The sequence below is a fragment of the Plectrocnemia conspersa genome, unplaced genomic scaffold, assembly GCF_051122295.1.
Source record: "Plectrocnemia conspersa isolate PC_06_02 unplaced genomic scaffold, ASM5112229v1 ptg000010l, whole genome shotgun sequence".
Classification (NCBI taxonomy): Eukaryota; Metazoa; Arthropoda; class Insecta; order Trichoptera; family Polycentropodidae; genus Plectrocnemia; species Plectrocnemia conspersa.
The window spans coordinates 4,650,148-4,673,051 of NW_028277174.1; the positions used below are offsets into that span (position 1 = coordinate 4,650,148).

The 22,904-nt window shown below is 31.6% G+C and overlaps 1 protein-coding gene across 15 annotated transcripts in view; it reads left to right on the forward strand.

Moving 5' to 3' along the window:
* The window catches only part of NFAT (nuclear factor of activated T cells 3), an 80,171-nt gene that overhangs the window by 18,845 nt on the left and 38,422 nt on the right, over positions 1 to 22,904 (forward strand). For 4 of the 15 annotated variants that reach the window (XM_088195629.1, XM_088195639.1, XM_088195623.1 and 1 more), the window contains exon 1: positions 7,394 to 7,637. The exons of 10 other annotated variants lie outside the window; for them this stretch is intronic. Coding sequence is in view for 2 of the 5 variants with exons in the window: in XM_088195623.1 (XP_088051749.1) it covers positions 7,574 to 7,637 (64 nt within the window). In the remaining 3 variants the exon portion in view is untranslated. Of the gene's footprint in view, positions 1 to 7,393; positions 7,638 to 22,904 lie in introns of those variants that run through there. One more of the 15 variants, XR_015811151.1, reaches the window with a different exon arrangement.

Genomic DNA, 22,904 nt, shown 5'->3' on the forward strand with positions numbered 1-22,904 from the left:
GAAATATGCCCCTTTTAAAATAAATCCAGCAACGAAATTTCCTAATCCCAAAAAACTGAAGCAAAACTCATTATTGCTCATGGATCAGCTTTGAATTTCTTTGGTGGTCTATCTCCTCTCCTAATTCATATTTTTTTGGATACTTTTTTACCCTAGTTGGTAGTAGTGAATCAGTAGTCACAAATTAAGACAACATATTATTTATCATTTAAAATTTAATTTGTAAAACATGCGTTTTTATATTTTTTAAATTGCTTATTTACGGGTAGGAAGGGAGAGTTTCCAAATATCGAAATTTTTAACAAAGCAAATATCGAATAGTAAAAAATAAAATATTTTAATATATTCGTAAAGTTATAAAAATTCGTTGCTTCGTTCTGATTATTTCTGCTGACAAAAATAATCATTTAGTTTATGTCAATGTGGGTTGTATGTTAATTTTTTTAACATAATATAATTTATATACATATGTTCAAAAAAATATTACCATATATAATTAGATCGGCGAAACATCGTCGCGTAGCTACTTCCGCTCTGCCTCGGTGTTGCTACTGTAGCTCCAAGTATTTCCACCCCACATCAAAAATTAAACCTGATGATGCTACTGTCTCTAAGTAAATAATCATAATTCGTCCTTAAAAATCTGTATCTAATACATGATCCTGAATGATTAAAAGGGACATATAGGCAAGCCTATACTAAATCAAACCTTATTATTATAGTATCAACTATTCGCATATCGAATATAAATATATTAGTGTTATTTAGTACAGCTATTTTGTAAGTTTTATAATTCAAAAATACAGTTTGAATAATGAATACAGGATTCATACAAAATTATATTATAAAAAGTATCAAGATAATTTATTTTATTCTAAAAACCACTAACTGGCTAACTTTTGCCCCCCTCCCCCCCTTTCGCTGAAAAAAGATAAAATGACGTCCCTCATTCTAACCCAAAAATTCTTGGGTTATCCAGAAAAAAATATTTTAAAAATATATCCCGAAAATATTTTTTTAAATATGTCTTTTCGGTGTAATTAGATCTAAATACATTTTCACCGGTAGATATATATTTATAGCAGTGAACATATAATTTATCTTGCAGATGCTAGTAAAATTATATGATTTCATACTTTTTTCAAAAGAAATATAAAAGCGCATTTTGCTGTAGATACTACATGTGTTGTTAAAAATACATAACAAATTTTTTTAATAGCAATATTCAACTAAAAAGTTTTTTTTTAATATGAATAATGACATACGTCAAATATTTTAATAACAAGTGAATAAATTCGGTCTTCAAATATTTCGAGTCCTGCTTTTGTTGTTATTGCTTGTTTGTCTATATATGTATGTACATAGTTTCAAACGCCCAAAACTGGTGTATCATATACAAAAAACTTTCGAAAGGCTTTGGAAATGGAATCATGCTAATATCTTTTGTCAGAAACCTATTAAGATTAAATTAATATCTATATTAAACCATTGTAGCAAAATATTTACATCAATACTACAAACACTAATTTTGTAAAGCAAATAACGAGCAATTGATTTGTAGCAAAAACTTTTATAGTAACATTATTTTTATATTTAGTTCCTGAATAACCGCTTGATTTTAAAATAAAAATACTGTAATAACATTTTTATTTAATTGATAAAAAAAAAATCCGTTTTTTTATGTTGTGCCATCTAATAATAATATTTTTACATGAGATAGTATCGATCACATGTCTTTATTTATTAATCCCAAAGAAACTGCTCTCGAAAAATGTAACATTTAATAAATATCAGAAGCGTGAAATTATGAGCGCAAAGTGCGAGATTATGAGCGCAAATTTCTTCCGTCGGCTGGCTTAGTCATATTTAGCACATTTTAAATAGTTTTTCTTCCTTATCCTTACTTTGATATTTTCACGGCATAACTTGACGGTTTGTTCCATTAGAACTATTATGTATCGGATTCCCTTTCATGTCCAACTAGTGCCGGAAAAAACTGGACAATGTTCAGTGATGATCACGGCGAAGTGTTAAATTACAATTATGTCCAATTAGCGAGACGAATGTCCGAAACGTGTCGGATTTGCTTCGCGCGTGTCGCAGCAACGATGACCTTGCCTAAAATTTGCATGAAAACAGACGTTTTAGGATCGCTGGTAGGTTGTGAGTTTTGATTGAGTACTTCTTGGAATATGTGTGAAAAGCTTCCGGTAAAAATACTGGTTTCGATTAGGTGACCTATGGACAGTGATTTAAAAACCTTTGACTGTGACAACTAATAGCTTTATGATTGTTCATAGTATCAAATATATTTTAAATTTCATAGAAAGTTTTCATATGAAAATCATATGGTTGTAGATATAAAATAAGTATATCATATTTCATCATTTAAATACAACTATTTACAAACTCCATTTTGAATTGAATCTTTGCCACTCAGAAACGTAAATAAGTCGAAGCTTAGAGCAAAAATACACACAACAGTTATTGTTTATATAGAGAAAAAGGTTTCCTTGGCAAAGTTAAATTTTCATATAATAAAGTAAATAAATATAAGAATATCTGCGCTGAAGTTTATACTATGTCAATTTTTATTTATGAAAAGACATTTTATCTTCATTTCATATACAAAACGATAAAAAAATGAACAATATATTTTTGACGTTACAGAAAAAACATTTTGCTTTCTTTCTTTTAAATAATTATTTAACTATTTCACTTCTACCGCTATTCTCTAATTTCTTTAACATAATTATTCTGTATTGCTTTGAAAGCTCTCTTGAAATCCGAGATAACTGCAATAATTATAGAGAAATGTAGATACCGCTATCAGGCGGTAAATGCAGAAAGTCGGAGAGTTCGCTGGCGTGTCGAGTTGTATTATTGTCAGCTGTGATTTGTCGCGATGTGTTCACGTGATGATGTTAGATATGTAGTGTTCTGGCTTGTTTCTACTACTGTGCCTCCGCGTCGTCTCTTTATTCTGTGACAAAGTGCTACATTTTTTTAAATGCTGGTTCGAGACAACTCTGGAACTCTGACAAAAAAATATTTGGATGTTTTATAAATATAATTTGTCATATGATCATGCTTAAAACTCAACCATTTAAGTCTAAACCGTAGACGTCTTTCTTATATTCAGGACTGCAGAATATATATTTTATAGTTCTGTGTAAAAAAAATAATATGGAATAGAGGCGAAGCTCATGCTTTTAATGTTAATTTTCTCTGGGGAATAACTGAAAATTTTGCGGCCCAACACAGAGTATGTACTGACGCAAAACTATTTTTTGTTAGGTTATGTGAACTGTTTAATTTTACGCTAAATCGTTATTTTGTGAATTTTAGAATTTTCTAAAATGAAAAAATAAACCTACATATAAAATATTTTTTAGGATCTTGTGTTTTTGATGGGTCGAAAAAAAGCTATATTTATAAATAATAATTATTGCTATAACGCCACCGGTAAGCGCGTGTCTTCTGGTGGGGCGCCATAGATCCTCTGGATGACATAATGGCGCAGACTCCTTGTGTGTAGGCCGTCATACACAGCTTCACGGAGATTTAATGTCTGTAGATCAGCGGTCGCCAATCTTTCTAACTTCACGGACCACTAAATCCCACGGACCAAAACCATGATTTTTGTATGAAATGCTGCTTGTTTTTCCGAGAGGGAGATTTAGTGCTCGCTCACTTATTGCTGCCACGGCTAGTTATGACGATCTGGGATGTAATTGGGTTAACCTGTTTTTTACTGGACTTTTATGAACGATGCGATAGTTTTTTAGAACAAGTTGCAACTTGTCATCTGAATAGATTTGAGATGGCCGCTAAATATTTTGAACAAGTGTGAGATCTGGCAAGTTTACTTGATAGTTGCATCGCTTTTACGGGATATAAATTAAAATAAATCGAATCAGAATATATAAACAAATTTCAAGTATATTGAAATTACTTTGCGGACCAACACAATTCTCTCAAGGACTATCAGTGGTCCGCGGACTACCGGTTGTCGATTGCTGTACTTTCTGTAATTTTTGATGCGAATACAACCTTAGAGATGTAGCTGAATCATCGATAAGTCATCCCCTATCTCGCCTTTCTAAAAATTTTTGCTACTTTGGCGTAACATATGTGTTCACCACGGGTTTAAAACTCAAAATCGTGTAGGCATTTGGAGCATATTCTTCAGCTGAATTTAAACGGGAGAGGTTAAGGACTGAAAATGATTATCGCAGAGAAAGGTCTGCAAGTGCTATCATTGATAAAAACCTCGATCTGATTTGCAATATGTTCATTGCAGATCACATAATCAATGATCGAGAAATATTAGAGACTAGAAAACTCATATGAACGAGTTTACATATTTTTTGAGATGGATTTATTAAAAATGTAGTCGAACATTTTTGTAATGGAAGGGTGTTTGACACTGCATTGATATCTCATCTTTTCTATCGTTAGTTTTTCAGGTCACCCTGTATTACTTATTCGTCTATTTCAGCAGTCCTACCGATCACTAAAGATTCTGTAGGCGTTTCCCAAGTCGTTACTGACCATTGCGTTTCGAGCCGAAACTTTTACATCACACGTCGGAAGTTGAACGGGTGCCAAAAATCGCCCATCGTATCTCGCAAATTTTCGCTACAAGCACACGAAGTTGCACATGTTTTCGTTCGCCTTGTGCAAATCAATTAAAGCCCAAATCCAATTGAGACCCGCAATCAATCATGTCCGCCCGAGCGGTCAACGAACATTTTCCAAACGCGATTATGTTACCCCAAAGTCGATTAAGACGCGCCCTCTCGCTTAGGTCAATAGAATATGCCCCGGGGTCACCAAAGTTCTAATGGCCATAATCTATTTTCACCTGGAATTACAATCTCCCCTGAAAACATAGATGGGTTCGGTGATGTTATAATTATATTCTGTATCAAATTTTATCAAGAAACATCATCATGAATAGTAACTCATTGTATTAAGGGTTTTTCTGAAACGCGAATAAAGTTGTTAGGATCTTTTTATTTAATAAAAATAAGTAATAATATTGTTCTTAAACGCCTCATTAGTTCATTGATACTTAGACCAGGAATTAAAACTAGAATATTTGAACCACAGTAGGAACACTAGTTTACTTTTTTACATGAACATAAAAAACAACCATATCAATCGTATTTAATGGTTAAAAAACTCAAAAACCATATCTTGGAACGGTTTCAAATTAAAGATTTTATGAGTATGTAAATAGAATTGGAACTACGAATAAAACTCATACAAATAAACTATTTTATTTATAACTTATCTATTTTTTAATATTTTTTTTATAAAAGATTGTATTAGATTTTTCATAATGTATGTATAACATCAGTAAATTATATTTTAAAATAAAAATAAACAATATCGAATATAAGATAAGGAATATATTTAATATAATCTCTCAGTGATTATGTAAATAATCATCAAGTGTCTGATGTAAAAAATGTAAATAGTACTAATTATAGTGCTAATATTATGTTATCACTAGATGACTGTAAAAATATGTATTACACATATTTTCATGTAAATCAGAGAAACATAAAATAATATAATAAGCACCCAGTTAGATACAAATGAGATAATAATAACATTATAATTGTAAATATATAAATAGCAGTACAATGTCTAAAATACAACATTATTATTATACTTAAAAATATTTATTTGCACACTTGTATATTTAGTTCGTTTCATTTAATTTAATATTTTATGATTTTTTGTGTATTGTAAAAATATTTTTTACCATTGTAACGCATTCGAGTAACCTAGTTTTAATTTCATTTGAATAAATAAAATTAAATATATCCTGAAACTGTCCAGTCTGTTCTTTTGTTAATCAAAAACGGATTTTGTAATTTTTGTGTAATATTTTTGCTAAGCGTGAGTACAATGGTAGTATGATCAGAACTTAGTTTATTATTTTATTATATTTTCATGAAGTTGACTAATATGTTTTTGATGATAAAAAAGTCAATTAGGTAAGGTTTTTTGTTGGGTTTGCTTGTTGAAAATGCCTCAGTCATTTATACGGATAGCTTTAAAGAGCTCCGTGCCTTTGATAGTGATCAGCCTTGATCCTCAGTAGGTATGTTTTGCATTGAAATCTTCTCTGAGCATAAAACGGTTTCCAAGTTGTTTTATTATTGCTGAATACTCATGTTATTTATAGGGCAGTACATGCTTGCAATTGTAATTGGGTACTTCTTTGTTTTGATAGTACTTATTGTGATTTGTTTGAATTTTAATATTTTCATGATGGCAGATATTTTATTTTATTAGAATACCACTTCCCCCTTTGCACGATTACTGTGATGATAAGCATGATATAATTTGTATCCTTTTAATCTGCATATTGTTTCTCGTGTGGCGTGTTTCAGATATAAGACATATTTATATCTGTATTGCTTATTGCTAAGACTGTCTAAAGTTCGGTGCGTTTGTGCATGAGTCCATTGGCATTCCAAGCCATTTGATTTTTAAGTTTAGATTTTTTCAATCGCTGGACCATGTTGTAATATTGCTTTTCTATGGGTGTTCTTTGTTTTGTTACGTTTGCACAGTTCATCTGCTGACATATAGTTGATGCAAGTGGTTCTTCAACCACGTTCTCTATGTTTTATTATTCGAACTCTTTCGGAGTTTTAGGAACAAATTCTGTTGTTTTTGTTTGTTGCGTATTATTATTGTTAATTTTTTTGTGTAATAATTATTTAGGTAAATTACGTATTATTTTTGGAAAACATGGGCACATACATATGTACATAGGTAAATATAAAAAAAATATTATTGAAACAAATGAAAAATATTTAATATTTAACGAATATGTTATATATTATATTTAGGGAAAAATAAGATTTTAAAATATTAAAGCATTTAACGATGAATTGAATAGCCTATATTATATTTTGGTGTTGGATATATACGAAATATTATATAAATTGTACAAGTCTCGATTTCTCGCAAGCTGTGAGGAGCTGGTCCAGTTCGTATCATTTAATTTAATATTTTATATTTTTTTCTTATTTAATATGTACCATTTTTTTCTGTATTGTAATAATGCTAATAATTGTTTTTTATCTTCGTGACGCATTATGGTAACGATGGTCTTAATTTAATTAAAATAAATATATCTACTGCAAAATATATAAACAAAGCTCGGTAAATAGTTTTATATATAAATTATCTTATCTTTGTGGCAACAAAATTTATTTTAGAAATGACTAGAATTACTCCGAGTACTAGTTTTTAATGAATTTTAAATCATAAAACATTTTCGCCCTGGTAGTCTACTACAGACAGACTTTGTGCTTTTGAGTGTTTGTATATATATTCGTAGAGGTCCGGATCGTCGCTTATGGTCAGTCGCGTACCGCGAGCGTTCTAACCCGGTCGCGCCCCGCACGGGTCACGTCTCACCACCGGGTGTTCACAAATGGCTCTGGGGGCGAAAAGTGCACGAGATCACCCCCGACACCGGCACCGCCACTGTGGAAAGTTCGTGTTTGTGACGCGCTGAACATAAACGAGTCCTCCTCCGAGTATGAGGTTCGCCACTCCAACTCAAGCGCCCGAGTCAGGCGCTAAAGCTGTGCAGCGACACATAGGTATGATGGTTCGAATTTAGCGCAAAACTGCACTTGTTGATTGTGTTTAAACTGCTCGGTGACATTTTATGTAGCCCGCATGACTAAAACTGTCGAATAATTCAGAAAATCTAAAAAAACAACACTAAAATGCATTTAAAATTTAAATTATAAACGCATTTTTGTACTCAAAATTTATTCAAAAATAAATGTGGCAACATAATAAATACAAATCACTGCACTATGACTAGAAATAATCTTAAAATATGTAGTAATACTATGTACATATATGTATATGTTTCGGAAGATGGTGTCTAAGTGAAACATCAAACCAACAATGGATGATTAACGTTTCAACACCGTGTAAATCAGTAGTACTCACTGAAATTCGAATGAGGACTGCAAAGCGGTTGACTTGCCCCGAACTAAAAACAAAACGTGGGCGGATACACAGAGGATTGTAAACTTTTATTTTATTTATATTTATTTACTTTATAAAGTCATTTATATTTTGTTTAAATAACCGCGTTATACATTTTTAAAAATTCACTAAAGTAATATATTTTAGAAGCGTTAGTATATTAAAATTTATTTAGATCCACAGCAAAACAAATAATCAAAACGGGCCGCAAATAGATTTGACAGTCTGAGGCGCTTGTTTCATATTAAAGATATTTTTTTTTAAATTATAAATAAAGATATACAACCACAGACTATGACTATATATATAAAAAGGGATCCAACTTTAAAAACACAAATTAAAGGATATCTTCGAATTTTTGTATTAATCAACTATTTGATGTATTTCTTTAATTATGAAAAATAATATCAATTAAATGGCCGCCTCTGTACTTTTTGCATCTTTGATGACTTTTTTTGTACATTTCGGGCGGTATCTCGGCTATAACTTGGCGGAAGTTGGTTTTTAGGTGCTCAAACGTTTCGGGCTTATCGGCGTAGACACGATAAAAAGCGTAACCCTTCAAAAAAATTCCAACAGCGTTAAATCTTATGATCTTGGCGGCCAGTTTACGTGACCAAAACATGAAATTATGTGACATGGGAACTTTTAAAGTAAAACATCTAACGTGCACTCGATGTGTGGCAAGTTGCGCCATTGGAACTACATGTCTTCCATATCAATATCTTCGATTACGTACCAAAAATAATCGGTTATCATGCGGTTTTATAGCGCTCACCATTGAGCTTCATTGTTTTAAAAAAAGTAAGGCTCAATAACGCCGCCTGACCACCAATGCACACCAAACAATCACTTTTGGGCATGTAATGATTTCTCGTGAATCACATGAGGATTTTACTCACCCTATATGTGGCAATTTTGCCTATTAACATACTCAGAGAAGTAAAAATATTCCTCATCAGAGAACAAGATTTTATTTGAAAATCAGTATCAAACTCTTGCTGCTCTAACACACAATCTGCAGTTTCAATTCTTGTGATATCTGAATTTTATACGGGTGTTATGTCCAGAAGAAGCCATAATCAGCTTTTTCTATTGGGGGGGGGGGGCAAAAGTTGTCTAGTCAGTAGTCGTTTTTTTAATATTTCCATTTCACTCATTTTCATAGTATGTTATTAAATCCCGTGCATTTTCTGGATAAATTCAAGGGGCTACCTGTTTATAATCCACGTCAAAAACATTAAAATCGTGCTGTTGTCGTCGCTATGGAAACGCTCGATTATCTTGCGTTCATATTAGAAGTTTTTATGACAATATTACGACTTACAATAAGTGAGAAGTAAATTAAGCACATCTAAACCGAATTTTGTCCAATAGGAGGGCGCAAAAAACAATTATTATTCTCAGAAGTCAAAAATCCACGTCAAAAGCAAAATCGTGTCGGAGCCAAAATAATTGGAAAATAGTATAGATTCACTTATGCTTTTCTAAATAAAATATTTTATGCAGTTATCACCACTGCACAGAACCTATCGCATTTATGCTCTTCCTTAATGATATATTTTTAAGGGTTTAACTCATTTGCATACCATTCACGTTTGAAAATAAACAAACGTACATTGTAAGTGTATGCGATGATTCAGCGTGCGCTCCCGACGCATTTACGCCCACATACATAACAGTCTAAACTAATATATATATATATATATTATATTGTATTATCTAACATTTCTGGCTTAGCTTTCAGTGTCATTTTTATCATTTTTTTAAAAATTGTTAATACGCATATTTTGTTGTTTCTTTTTTATATAATCTACGCCTTCCAATATTTATATTTACGTATTGTTAAACAATAAAATAATAACATCTATATTATACATATACATATGTATAAGCAAATATACAGTACTGTGCAAAAGTTTTGAGCACCCCTATTAATCTGTACAATTTTTTATTTATATATTTTTGTTTTGTTTTTCATTTATTGATTACAAAAACAAATAAATAAATTTTAAATGCTTAAAATTTAAACCGATTAGGTGCAAACGAGCGTTGGTCAGAACAGTAACCACCCCGTGAATAACTCTCTTCAATGAATTTACTTAAAAATGTAATTTATAATTGTATATAAAAAAATGAAATTTATTTTCCTTTATATACACATGGCTAATTGCGAGTTAGGTTAGGTTAGTTTTAAAATTGAAACCGGTTCGGTGCGAACGAGCGGCAGCGAGTGAGCATTTTTCAGAACAGTAAGCAACCCATGAATAACTCTCTGCAACGAATCTACTTAAAAATGTAATTTATAATTGTATATAAATAAATAAAATGTATTTTCCCTTACATACACAATGATGGCTTTTTGCCAGTTAAGTTAGCTTTCTGTTATTTTTTCAATAGTAAGAAATTTACAATTAATTTAATAAATTGTCAAATTTTACCTATGGAAAATAATATTTTTGTCCTGACCTTCGCTTGAGATTTTTTATTTTTGTGTTTAAGGCAAAGTTTGTTATTGTTTATCATATTTACGTAAAGTTTGTTCGTAAAATTTTCCATCGGTGTATTCGTACGCTTTAGGACGTATTTGAAGCGGGTTCAGCTCTGGATTTCAGACGTTGAGCTGAACCAGGAGCTGCGAAGAGAGAAGCAGCAGCCTCTGCCATCTTCGATGATCTGAAGTTAGACGGCTTCCTCTCGGTCGAAGTTCGCACGAATTAAGTTAGTTCAAGTTGGAGAGCTCTTAAAAAACACAAAAGTGTCAGAAAACGTCTATGAGGAAGTGACCGTTGGTTGCCCACGTTTCCGTATTTACACCAAAGGCCCACTTTTTTCGCCCCTTTTGGTGGAACAGATTGCTGTTAGAGCGGATTATGAACGGCCGTTTGGATGGCAATTCTGAATGCACATGTAATTATTTCTCTATGTATTTGCGATAGATACTGTCAACCTTTTTGATTCATGGCGGGTTCTTTTACATCTGTAAAATGTTTTTCTTACTGTGGCTCAAGCTGATTGTTTTCTTAGACACTTAAAACCAGTACCACTGGGTTTATTGTTTTGGTTTATAATTTAATAGTATAATTCCTCACACTAAAAACTAACAAGTCTACCTACATCCAAACTACTAAACCAAATTCTGGCATGTTGTTTCTTATACGGATAATATTATATCATATGTATTATTACAGTCTTCTTATATATTATATGATATGATAAATACTAGTTTAAGATCCCTAGAAAGATATTTGAATACTCTTAAGCGCATTCCATATTGAGTTGTAGACAACAAAAGCTCATTAGTAATAGCTTCAACTGATTAGGATCTTTTGCGTTTATAAATGTATCAATTTTAAACTACTTTCGCATTACTACAATATACAAAAATAAGTATGTTTCAATACAAACATTGCTTTATCGTTTGTGATAATATCCAAATGGTAAAGGTTAAATCATTTCTTCAAATTGTGTTGATGTTTACAAAACGTTACTGACGCGTTCCTTCAATGCTCTAAGATTATTTCCGTTGAATTGATCAGTATACCAATCTGAATGTAATTGGTTACAAATTTCAAACGTCAATCATGTATTTTGATTCATTATTGGTTCGTTTATCTTATATTGTATGTATTTATTGCACTTTATACGCGTTTAAATGTGAAGAAATATTATACATTATTTCCTTATGTACTTTGAGCATTTGTGTTTCCTCGCGAAATTAATTAGGTTTAGTAGTTTCCATGTGTATTTAGTTTTACAAAACTGCATGCAATTAGAAAACTTATCTTTGCTATCTACGTTTTTTTATAATGCTTGTTTGTGTATTTATACAACACAATTTAAGAGCACTTAACTGCCTATGCTAATGTTTATTTCTGTGTGAATTAATATATTAATGCATTAATACTTATTCGAGATATGCTGCGCCGTTAAACTCTGTTAATATGCAGTTACTCGCTTTATAAATTTTTATTAAGTTTGCGACGTTGAGTTTATTTTTAACCGTGGAACCGTTTACATTAAATATATTTGTTTGTTGACGCTGTAACCCTGTTCTTAAAATATATACATTTATCTTTGATGAAACATTTTATAAATTTGTTTAGCAATCAATATAATATGTTACTGTACTATTTAGGACATTCTATTAGTTTTTCAAAAAAAAAATTATTTATTATCCATATAATTTTGAGATTTGTGGCGTAGAAGTGTGGTTTATGAATCCAGTTTAATATATACTTTATTGTATATATATATATATACAATAAACATACAAGACTCAGTATCATAGTGTTGAGTCTCTCTGGTCTCTGGTTCCCTTTGCCTGGAAGCCTTTTATTTTTCACATGCGGTTAGTTACATATTATTTTTTATATTCACATCGGCAACAATATTGCCATATCCTTGTATACATATATAACTATTCATATAGGAAATTCGTCTGTAAATTAATTATTTTATCAAAATTTGTTTTGCTAAAAAATATACTTGAATTTATTTATCGTCAATTCTGTGCATTCCAAGAAAATTAATAAACTACATTCGCAAATAGATGCTGTTTCTGACGAAGCATTTTTGTAATGATCATATTTATTCAATAACTTGCTATTTTTATTCATTAAAAACTAGTTTCAGATCACTGATTAAATATCGTACGTCCGAGAAAACTTCTGCGTCGCGGAAAAGCGACGAATGCGACAAAACTAAATTTAGTAAGAGAATGTCAATATTTACAATATTATATAATGCGAATTTTACAGTATATGCTTATTTGTTGTGTTGTTATTTCCCCTCTAAATATGTATTTACTTGAAATGATTAATTTCCTCGAATTTTCTTATTTGTTGTATTATAGAATTTTACGAACCGGTTCGCCATAATGTTGTTAATTTGATCAACCAGTTTCTCTGAGATATCTGTGCAAACAATAATTGTATATCGTCGCCTTACTATAAAAAAAAACAATGTTATATTTAATATTTTAACTTGTTGACTTTGTTGTCGACATTTACGTAGTTTATATATAAGATTGTAGCCACAGATCTACAATAAATGCATAGAAACAGTATAAATTATCAGAATTTTCTTTATATACATACGTATATACTATGTACATATATCTTTAAGATATTAAAAGTCACATTAAATTAGAAAAAAAAAAAATTCTTATCCTAAATAGTGCTGTTATTATATTGTTGTATTTTTTAAAAACATGCTATTTTTATAAAATACAAATTTTGAATCATTTGTTTATAACATATTTTATAAACAAAAATAAAACCATATTATTTAACCTACTATTGAATTATATTTACATATACTGCATATGTATGTAGACATCTATGGTGATTAATAAATATTAATACAGAAGGTATATAAATTTTAGTAAAGTTAAACACTATCAATAAAATATCTATTATTTCACTCATAGTTAATTTCATTTTTACACATGTTTAACCATGTTTATTATAATTATCCTAAATAATTTTTGTATGCATGTACATCATATATACAGTTAAGTATAGCCAATATAATTATATTTAACTAATGATATTATCATATTTAAATTAAAAATCATACTCTAAAGTTTTGCTGAAAGTAGTTAAATAGTTTCTGCGATATCGCTGACGTAAAAATTTAAGGACGGAATAGCGTAGTCCGTAACGTCTCAGACTGAGGTTGCGGGTTCAAGACCCGAGAACGGCACTCGAATTTTCATTTATAAAAAATCCGCTATTATAATTTATATTACACATAATAATTTATAATTATTATTATATATGTCACTGATTCTCAAACTTTCAGTCTGGCGGTTAATACTTACCTGTAGGTCTTTATTATATCTGATTGACTTACTCAGTTAGTACAGATTTACTCCGTTGTAACGCATTGGGCTTACGCATGTCATTTTACAACGAAAGATTTAATAAATAAATTAAATTCTGGCATATCAATATATGCCATCAACTATCAAACTAAAATATTTTCATTAAAAATTTAGCGTATATGATACTGAAAAAAACCTGCTCATTGTGATATTTAAATGAAATAAAAACTTCGCTAAATCATAAAATTTACGCTACGTTGCATAAAAAAATGAATGTGTAAGTACTACTTAACGTAGTCTACATGTCGTCTCGAAGATCAGGTTGAACTCTAATGATACCTGATAAGACCTGATCAAAGTGTAAAACGACTGATCTAATGATTGTATTGACGTAGCATTTCTTGGTGTTTATTTTTAATTACTATTCTTGCCATCATGACTGTACAGATTTCCCCAATGCGTCATGGTTGCACATTTTTTTTCAGTTCCCCATAGCTATCGCCGAAAACATTCTAGTATTTGACGAGTTCGTTAAAAATCTGAATGGCTTGTGCAAGAGGAGCGTTATCAAGCGTTGATGACCTGGCCGCTTTAGTTGAGAATAAAGGACGCAATCGCGACTCTACACTTTAATGCTCACGTTGCCGGATTTTCGACTTCGCCCCTCAGCAACTTCATTGAGTAGGCGCTGAGAATGTAATGTTTAGCAAAAAAGCCCTAGGATACAAATACGGATCCGAGACGTATTCTCTCTTGCAGAAATATCTTAGAAATGTAATTGAAATTCTTTCCAACAACAAAGAGTACTTTGCTTCAATTCCAGACAATATAAACATATTCAAGGAGAGTTATTTCTGATGAACTCATTAATTTCAAGTTCGATGCGACGTGTTTCAATAAATCTTTTAAAGCTCTCGATCGTTTGGCCAATGCGATGATTCGGGGCGGAAGCAGACTATTTGCTATTGTTTATATCTGATAGTCTCGCATTTTTTGCAAGTGCTTTAAATTTTAATTGATGTCCGCTTAGGTGCGCAATCGTTTATATGACGCCAACGAAAAGAAAACGTTCTTAGAAAGTCCAAAAAACACAAATAACTCAGCTTTGTGCTGATTGTTTTGCAACGGTTACAGCTGGTCCCGACAATTATATTGTCAAAAGTAACCATTACACGTTCAATTTAATACTCTCAGTGATGATATGAAGATGAAAGTATTATATGATATATTTATTAATGATGCAATCTGTTTTCTACCTTGTGCACCGCAAAAAATGTGCTATGACTGAGCGCGTACTCCCGAGCGTATGCGATTGCAATCCAAATATTAAACCATCTAGACTTTTATAGTTATCAAATAAAAATGTTTGTGTTATTTTTGGACATTTTTTTATGAAAGAGCTATTTTCGCACACGTGTTAATAAATCTATTTTCGATTTTTATTAAAAGCGCTCACGATTTCGGGTGTTGCTGGCGATTTTTTGAAATTGACTCTAATTTGCAAAGTCCAATTAGTGAATTGTATGTTGTGTGTAAATATGTACAGTATTTGCGTATGAATTTAGATGTACATTGGCGACACACGCAGTACTTTCTTGCCCTCCGTTTATTTTATTTTGATACAATTAATCAATAAAAATAACTGTCACAAAATAAAATATTTTACACGACAATATAAGCTGATACGCATTGCTTGCTTCAGGCTGAAGGGAAAATGTGGAGTGAATGAGAAGCTCGAGAGATTTTCTTTATCCTGATTGAATGACGACTCATCTTAGTTACGCTCCTACGAGATTTGAAACTAAGCTGTTAAATAGGAGAAAAAGAGTCATTCGAAAAGCCTTTAGGTGTTTTTTGTGTAAGAAAACCTTCACCCAATGGTCTAACCAAATACCACAGGCATCTCTGAAACATAAGTGCTAAGCATCGCGCATGAAGATTTGCACATGTTCAACATTGCTGCCAAATAAAAACTCATTTCTAAACATTTACAAATTTAGAGCCGTGTATGTAATGTTTATTGTACAAGAATACATTGATTCTTGTTATGGTGACGATTGTACAAATTAGTTACTATGAAATTAAGCCGACATTGATTAGTAATTAGTGTTATGTTCACGTTAACTAATTACCGGTGATCCGGCGATATAAATTAGTTATTAATAATCTGATGGACGAACTGTTTTTGTCAGGCGCTTTACTTGCATGTTTACTTCCGTAACATACAAGAGGTATAATATCTGTGTTAAATTAAATTTAAAAAAATTGCGTTATAAACAGATATTGCGATTTATTGCTAATAGTTAACACCGAAGCAATCCGTACTATTTGCTTTCATGTTTTAAATTCGCCAGCCATCCCTATCATAAAAAAGGGACCGGTAGGACGCGGCGGCGCGGTCATTTCTCTGTTACATAACTGCTCGGTACCGTTAGATTTAGCTAAAATAAAGCAAATGTATTCCTTTTGTGTTGACACGTGACGCATATACAAAAATATCAAACATGTTAAATTAAATTTTAAAAAGTTGCGCCGAAATATTGGCAGGTGGGATTTTTCGCATGAGTAGGGTGAGCCGATATTTCGACCCTCTTGAACTATAAAAGGGATAATATTATTCTGCTCTGATAAAACTACTTATGGTAATTGTGTTTGACGAGCCCATCGCTCTGGATGGCTCGTGTAAGAGGAGGGTTCTCAAGCACTGACGTACTGGTCGCAACATGTAAGAATAAGGGACGCGATCGCGACTCTTTAGGACACTCTAAAACTCGCAGCTGAAAGTTGCCTAGTATTGATGGGTTCTCCACGCCGCCTTTTATTTTAAATGTGCTTCATTAAATAGACGCTACGCCGAGAATGCAATGAATTGTATTCCAACGCTCCTAATAGCCACTAAGTTATAAATACGGATCTTTGAAATTTTCTTAAGGAGTACTTCGGTTCATCTGGATGGAGCCATATTCCAGGATGCTACTAACTAGCGTATCGCACAGAACGCAAATTGCTAATAAATTATTGAAGTGACACGCGCTCCGCATAATAAATTCGAGCATCCTCGACCCCATATCAAAAAATTTGACAATGTGCATAGAACATTTTCATCCCTACTCGAACGTCAGTCCTGAATCATCGACGGAAGTATTTCAATTATGTCACAGTTCCGCCTAAAACCGTTCAGGAAACCGAATGATAAACTTTGTCGAATGTATGTTGCTCATTAAGTTGGTATAGACTGCATCGACCTGAATTTTAGAATCGAGGAATTTTGTCACCGCCTTCGAAAGGCATAAGCGACCGTTGAACGACGCGGACGAAACCCGCGTTGTTGGTCTACTAGCGCTCTATATATAAAGGAGTGAGCAAAATGACTTAGGTGTATTTTTTTGGATTTGATTTTTTAACGTTATCCAGAAGCTACATTACAAATGTTACTAAACATGATGCAATGTTCTAGCATTATATTAGAACGCGAAAGGTCAAATTTTAAGTTAATTATCCATGCTATGATGACTTATTACATTTTTCCTTTATTATCCGTTCGAGAAGGATCTTCCTTATGCGTAAGTGTTTTAATACAATATGTTCTATTCCATCAGAAGTTTTCCTTCATTGGATTAAAAATACGTTGGACTAGAGATAATATTTACTTTTTCATTAATTATTAACATATTTATTATATAGTCTACACATTTCAACATAAATAGTACGATGTGTAGATACGATGCTATGATTGCTAATAAGTTTTGCGGTCAGATTAGCATAAACACAAGGCAGCGTTTTTGCATTTTTACAATCCTCAAGATGCTAACTTGTATTTTTAATAGTTTGCGCTATCCTAATAGATCAGTTTTTAATTACATCTTTATCTTTACACGGGGAATGGGTCATCGTTTTTACGATGCTCCCGGTCATTGTGCGTGAATCAGATGCAAATCTTGTTATGTTCGCGATTCTAAATCGTGTTTGTCAGTCGTTTAGCATAAATAAATAAATATCGACTGTCTCGACTGGTTGTAAGTCAAAGCTTCTCAAAGGTTGCCTGTCATCAGCCCAAAATAATATGTAGTGGCCAAATGCGAATTGAAAAAACGGCACCGAATGTGTTAATTTGCAGGTGTTTGTTATTAGCTATTTTTCTAACAAATTAATCAGAAAGTTGGACGTGTGTGGTGCTATAGATATTTTTTGTCAAGCTTGATAAAATGTTACATAATTGAGAAAGAAAGAAGCAATAACAATTATGTAAATATTGACCTTGTGTTAAACTTTTGATGTGATTATGTATACTTTTAATTATTGATTAATATTTTAACTTTAAAATAAATATTATTTCTTAGCTGTTAGCATTTTATGTTATATTACTAAAATATAAATCCGCCTCAACTAATAACTTACAGATGTGTAAAGCCAAATTTCTATTACACTCACTTGATTGAATGTTTATTTTAAACACATCTAATTAGCATGCGTTTATATATAAAATAATCTCCTTTATTCTTAGAGCATTACCATATATAACTTTTGTATCAAACAGTCAGGCAGAACACCGATAATATCGATCTACACTTAAGCCGCAGATATTATGTAACAAAAATATACAGTAACGTTCAAAATTATTAATTATAGATTATAGTTTATTGTCGCGCTATTATTTTTTTATGCCCGAGTCAAAAAGAGTTTCATAGAATTCTATTCGGAAAATTATGGATGTTCCCTCGTACAGTAGATACCAACATCCACCCTTATAAGTATTTTTCGCATTATTGACGCGCGACGGTCGTTTTTGTGATTTCAGCTCGACTTTCCGCCGTTTAATTTGCATTGTCGCGAAATTTTATTTCGACACAGGCGCCAGTCGGCGTTTCGACTCCCGTGTCCTCGCCATAATCACGTCTCTTCAATCGCGGTGCCCTATAATTCGTACGCAAGCTTACACAACAATAATAATGATGATATACATCTTCTGTTCCATTCAAGTGAAAGTCACACTTGATTAGATGCATTGAATGATGGTGGTATTAGATAAGATTGCATCCTCCGTTCTTATAATAAAAGCATTCGATCACGCAAAAAAATCATGAAGTACTGATAATTTTGACAACAGAAAATGATCGAAATGAAATTATCTGAAATGCATTAAACATTTTATTTTTCTTAAGACAAACTTTGTTATTAAATATTGAATATATTATGCAAAAATTGAGAAATGTTTCTGTTGGTGCGTCTGTAGTCTTTAAGTCTCTCCAAAGCGAGTTCACTCTTGATTCTGGACGTTGAGCTGGACCAGTGGTTGCGAAGCGAAAAGTGGTGGCTTCTGTTGTTGTTCGCTGGTCTGAAATTGCTGGATATTTTAATGCGTTCTGATTTATTGCGTACCTTGTGACTTAATCTGTTAAAAGTTTCTCACGGTGGTGTCCCATTTTAATGATCAAACCGATTAAAACGCTTGATCGCGAGCCAAACTAGCCTTTTTATAACTATAGTATAAGTTTATAATTTTAATTGTAAAGTGATTCAATTGATACACCCAATAAAACTATTACTACGAAAATAAGTTGTTTGTTCCTAACTTTCGTCACTTGAAGGTTTCGTGGCCTTTTTCTAATTAAATCTGAACTACCGCAAATTGCGAAATCAGTGGTATAAGTCGATGACGAATACTTGAAAGACTTGGGTTTGAATCTCATACAAACCCTAGTGTTTGTCAATTAATATATTTTCTGTGAGATCTGAATTTGTGATGATTATATAATTACAATTTTTATCAATCATCATATATTGGATTTTCCTGGATTTTTCCTATCTCACTGATAATTAATTTAAAAAATTACATCTATTAATTGTAAGCTGTAATAATAGTTTATAATTACTACAATATATGTCACTGATTAACTGACTTTTATTTCGGTCTGGTGTCCCATTATTTATTTAGTAGTTGTTGATTGTGTTTACTCGGTTGTAACGCATTTGAATAAACGCATGTTTTAACACAATATAAAAAAAATGTAATTAATTTTTTTTAAAGAGATTGAAAAAAAAAATAGTAAACAAATTCATTCACCCACTTTGTCTGCTTTATTTATTATTATTTATTTGTAAGGTTATGTCGATTTTAATGTAATTTTGAAACCTGCGATTTTGTCTATATCAGTGGCGTATGATGACTTGAAACGGTATGCGGTCAGGGGGGAGAGAGGAAACAAAAACTATATTTCTAAATTTGTTTTCTTTATTTGATAAACATATTATGTATTTAGTTATTGAAAATTAATTTTATTTGACGCTCCTTCTTACAAAAGTCATTAATAACCGCATCATCTAATACTGGGTTTGGCAAACTTTTTTTTAGAAAGGGCCAGATTGTAAAAATTTTAGGCTCGGCGGGCCAGGTATCGAACTAGAAAATATTTATGTATTGTATATGAGTAACTCTATTAAAAAACTAGGTTCAACATACATACTTTTATTAGGAAGTAATATTTTTACATAATATTTATACAATTCTTAAACAATACAAAAAAAATATCAATACAACAAATATCAGTTATATCAGTGTAAAATAAAAATTACCGTTACGTGCGTAATTTGACTTGTTTAATTGATTCATGTAAAAAACAATATTTAGCCCGCGGGCCGGATTTGGCCCGTGGGCCGTAGTTTGCCGAGCCCAGATCTAACATATTGTCTTTCAATAATTTGTCTAAAAGTTTTTTTCGATTGATATTAATGCAAGAGCTGACAATCTATTCTCACTTTGACTATTTCTAGTGAATGTATTTATTCTTTTTATTGTAGAAAATGATCTTTCTGCAGAAGCACTTGTACCGGTATGGTAAAAATTAATTTGATTAAATTGAATACTTCTGTTAAAATATATTTTAGTTCATATGAACGTAAAATAAACAATCTAAAAGTTCACAAGCGTTTTATGGGGTCAATAATTTTTTTTAAAATCGACGTTAAAAAAATTTCAAGACGTCTGCTCTACATAAATATGCATAAGTATGCGAGAGGAAAAAATATACTATATATTTATCTACATCCATTGACTGACTAATTACTCTTTGGGTCATGAAAAACACATCGTCTCTAATTTCACCCCTATCCTTTGAACATCTTACTTGGATAAAATATTGCATCTATCGTGGAGGTGTTTTCTAAAATTTGATTGCGGGTTTGTTTTTACATGTATGTAAATAATATCTACTACTTCTGAAGAAACGCCTTCTGAATTAGATATGTAAATAAACAGTTATAAATATTTACTATGCCAAATTTAAGTACCAAAAATATCTACCATACACTTCGGCTGCCGAAATCCTATAACTCAACTTTTGTTAATTTGGCGAAAATCGCTGGATTCAACGTTATAATTAAAGTAATAATTGATTACATTTTTATTGGGATATAGGGTAAAACCTTTTTTATACATATATTTGTATTTTATGCAATATATCGATATTTAAATTGCTCAATGTTTAAAAAGGTCGGCAATCAAAAGGTTAAAAGCAAATAAAAATTAATAAGCGAGAGGTAAATTTATTAAAGAAAGAAAAATAACACAGTAGCGAATCTATTCAGCGGCTTCAAGCGCTTATCTAAACTTATCTAAACAGATTTCCGAACTAAAAATAGCCATGTAAATATAAGGTGTGTTTTTTTTAATAATTTACAAATATAGACATACTAAAAGAGGATTATTTGATGAGAAAAATCTGAACATAAAATAAGGATAAATCATAAACTTAGCACGTGCTAATATTTAATTAGGTGTGAACATGCACGACAGATTAAATTATTAAATGACAGTTTTATATAAGCATCTTACTAATAACATCAAACTTTGAACCTGCCATTAATGCTTTATACTTATAGCAAAAACCATCTTATAAAATAAAGTTTGACAACTTTCATCTGTCAACTCGATCAGCTGATCTTGTTTTATGTTTTTATATTTTAGCGAAACAGCTAACTAATCTGATTATTTTTATAGTTTTGTTAAGTATTTTAATAAGGCATGTTTCAGTAATGCGATATTGCATTTGATCTATTTATATACATACATAAACATATGCATGTACATATGTATATATAAAATGATTTATCAATACTTGCAAAGTTCGCATTGTCAGTGCTGATTATGCCATTATCTATTATTATGTATGTTTATTTATTTGCACAGATGCAGTTGTTGTTTTAAAACTATTATTGAGCAGGTCACGAATGTTATAAGTAGGTCTATAAATGGTTTTTAATATTTTTTTCTATATGGAGACCAGCTGCGGGTGGTCCATACATGCGGTAGATGCGGCGCATGCCTTGCGATTGTAAAACGATTTTAAAAATTAAATATTTTTATCACCTATTATTTTTTTTTAATTTACGTAATTATGAAACATAATCGCTCAGAAAATTAGCTACAGACAGCTATACCGAGGAAGCAGCTCAAGCCCATTGAATGGCTGACTAACTGTCTTGCGAAGTCGATACGCGTGCGTCTTGAATTGCTCGCTCATGCGCACTAGAACTTCAGCCGTTACTCGTGCTCGTGTTTACAGTCGCCCGTTTTCAACCGTTCATGCGGTTGACGTTTTGAATCTATCTATTTCTCCGGCCTTTCGACCTCCATGTCTCGCAGTGGGAACTGCCGGCTTTCCATGGAATAGCCGGGCTGGTGTGAAATCTCTCGTACACTTTACATCCCGACGATCGCGTTCTAAATTAAAGGAATAAGGAAAGAATTTTCTAGAACCACTTTTTATATAGCACTTTTAATTTTATGCGGTTAAAAAGTGAACTTATCTATATATATTCGTCATCAGAATTCCATTTAAAATCTATAAATTGCGTCAATAATGTGATTATTAAAAATTAACTAAAGTATATTTTAACGGAAGTATTCAATTTAATAAAATTAATTTTTACCATACCGGCGGCAAGTGCTTCTGTAGAAAAATCATTTTCCACAATGAAAAAAATAAATACATTCACTAGAAATAGTCAAAGTGAGAATAGATTGTCAGTTCTTGCACTAATA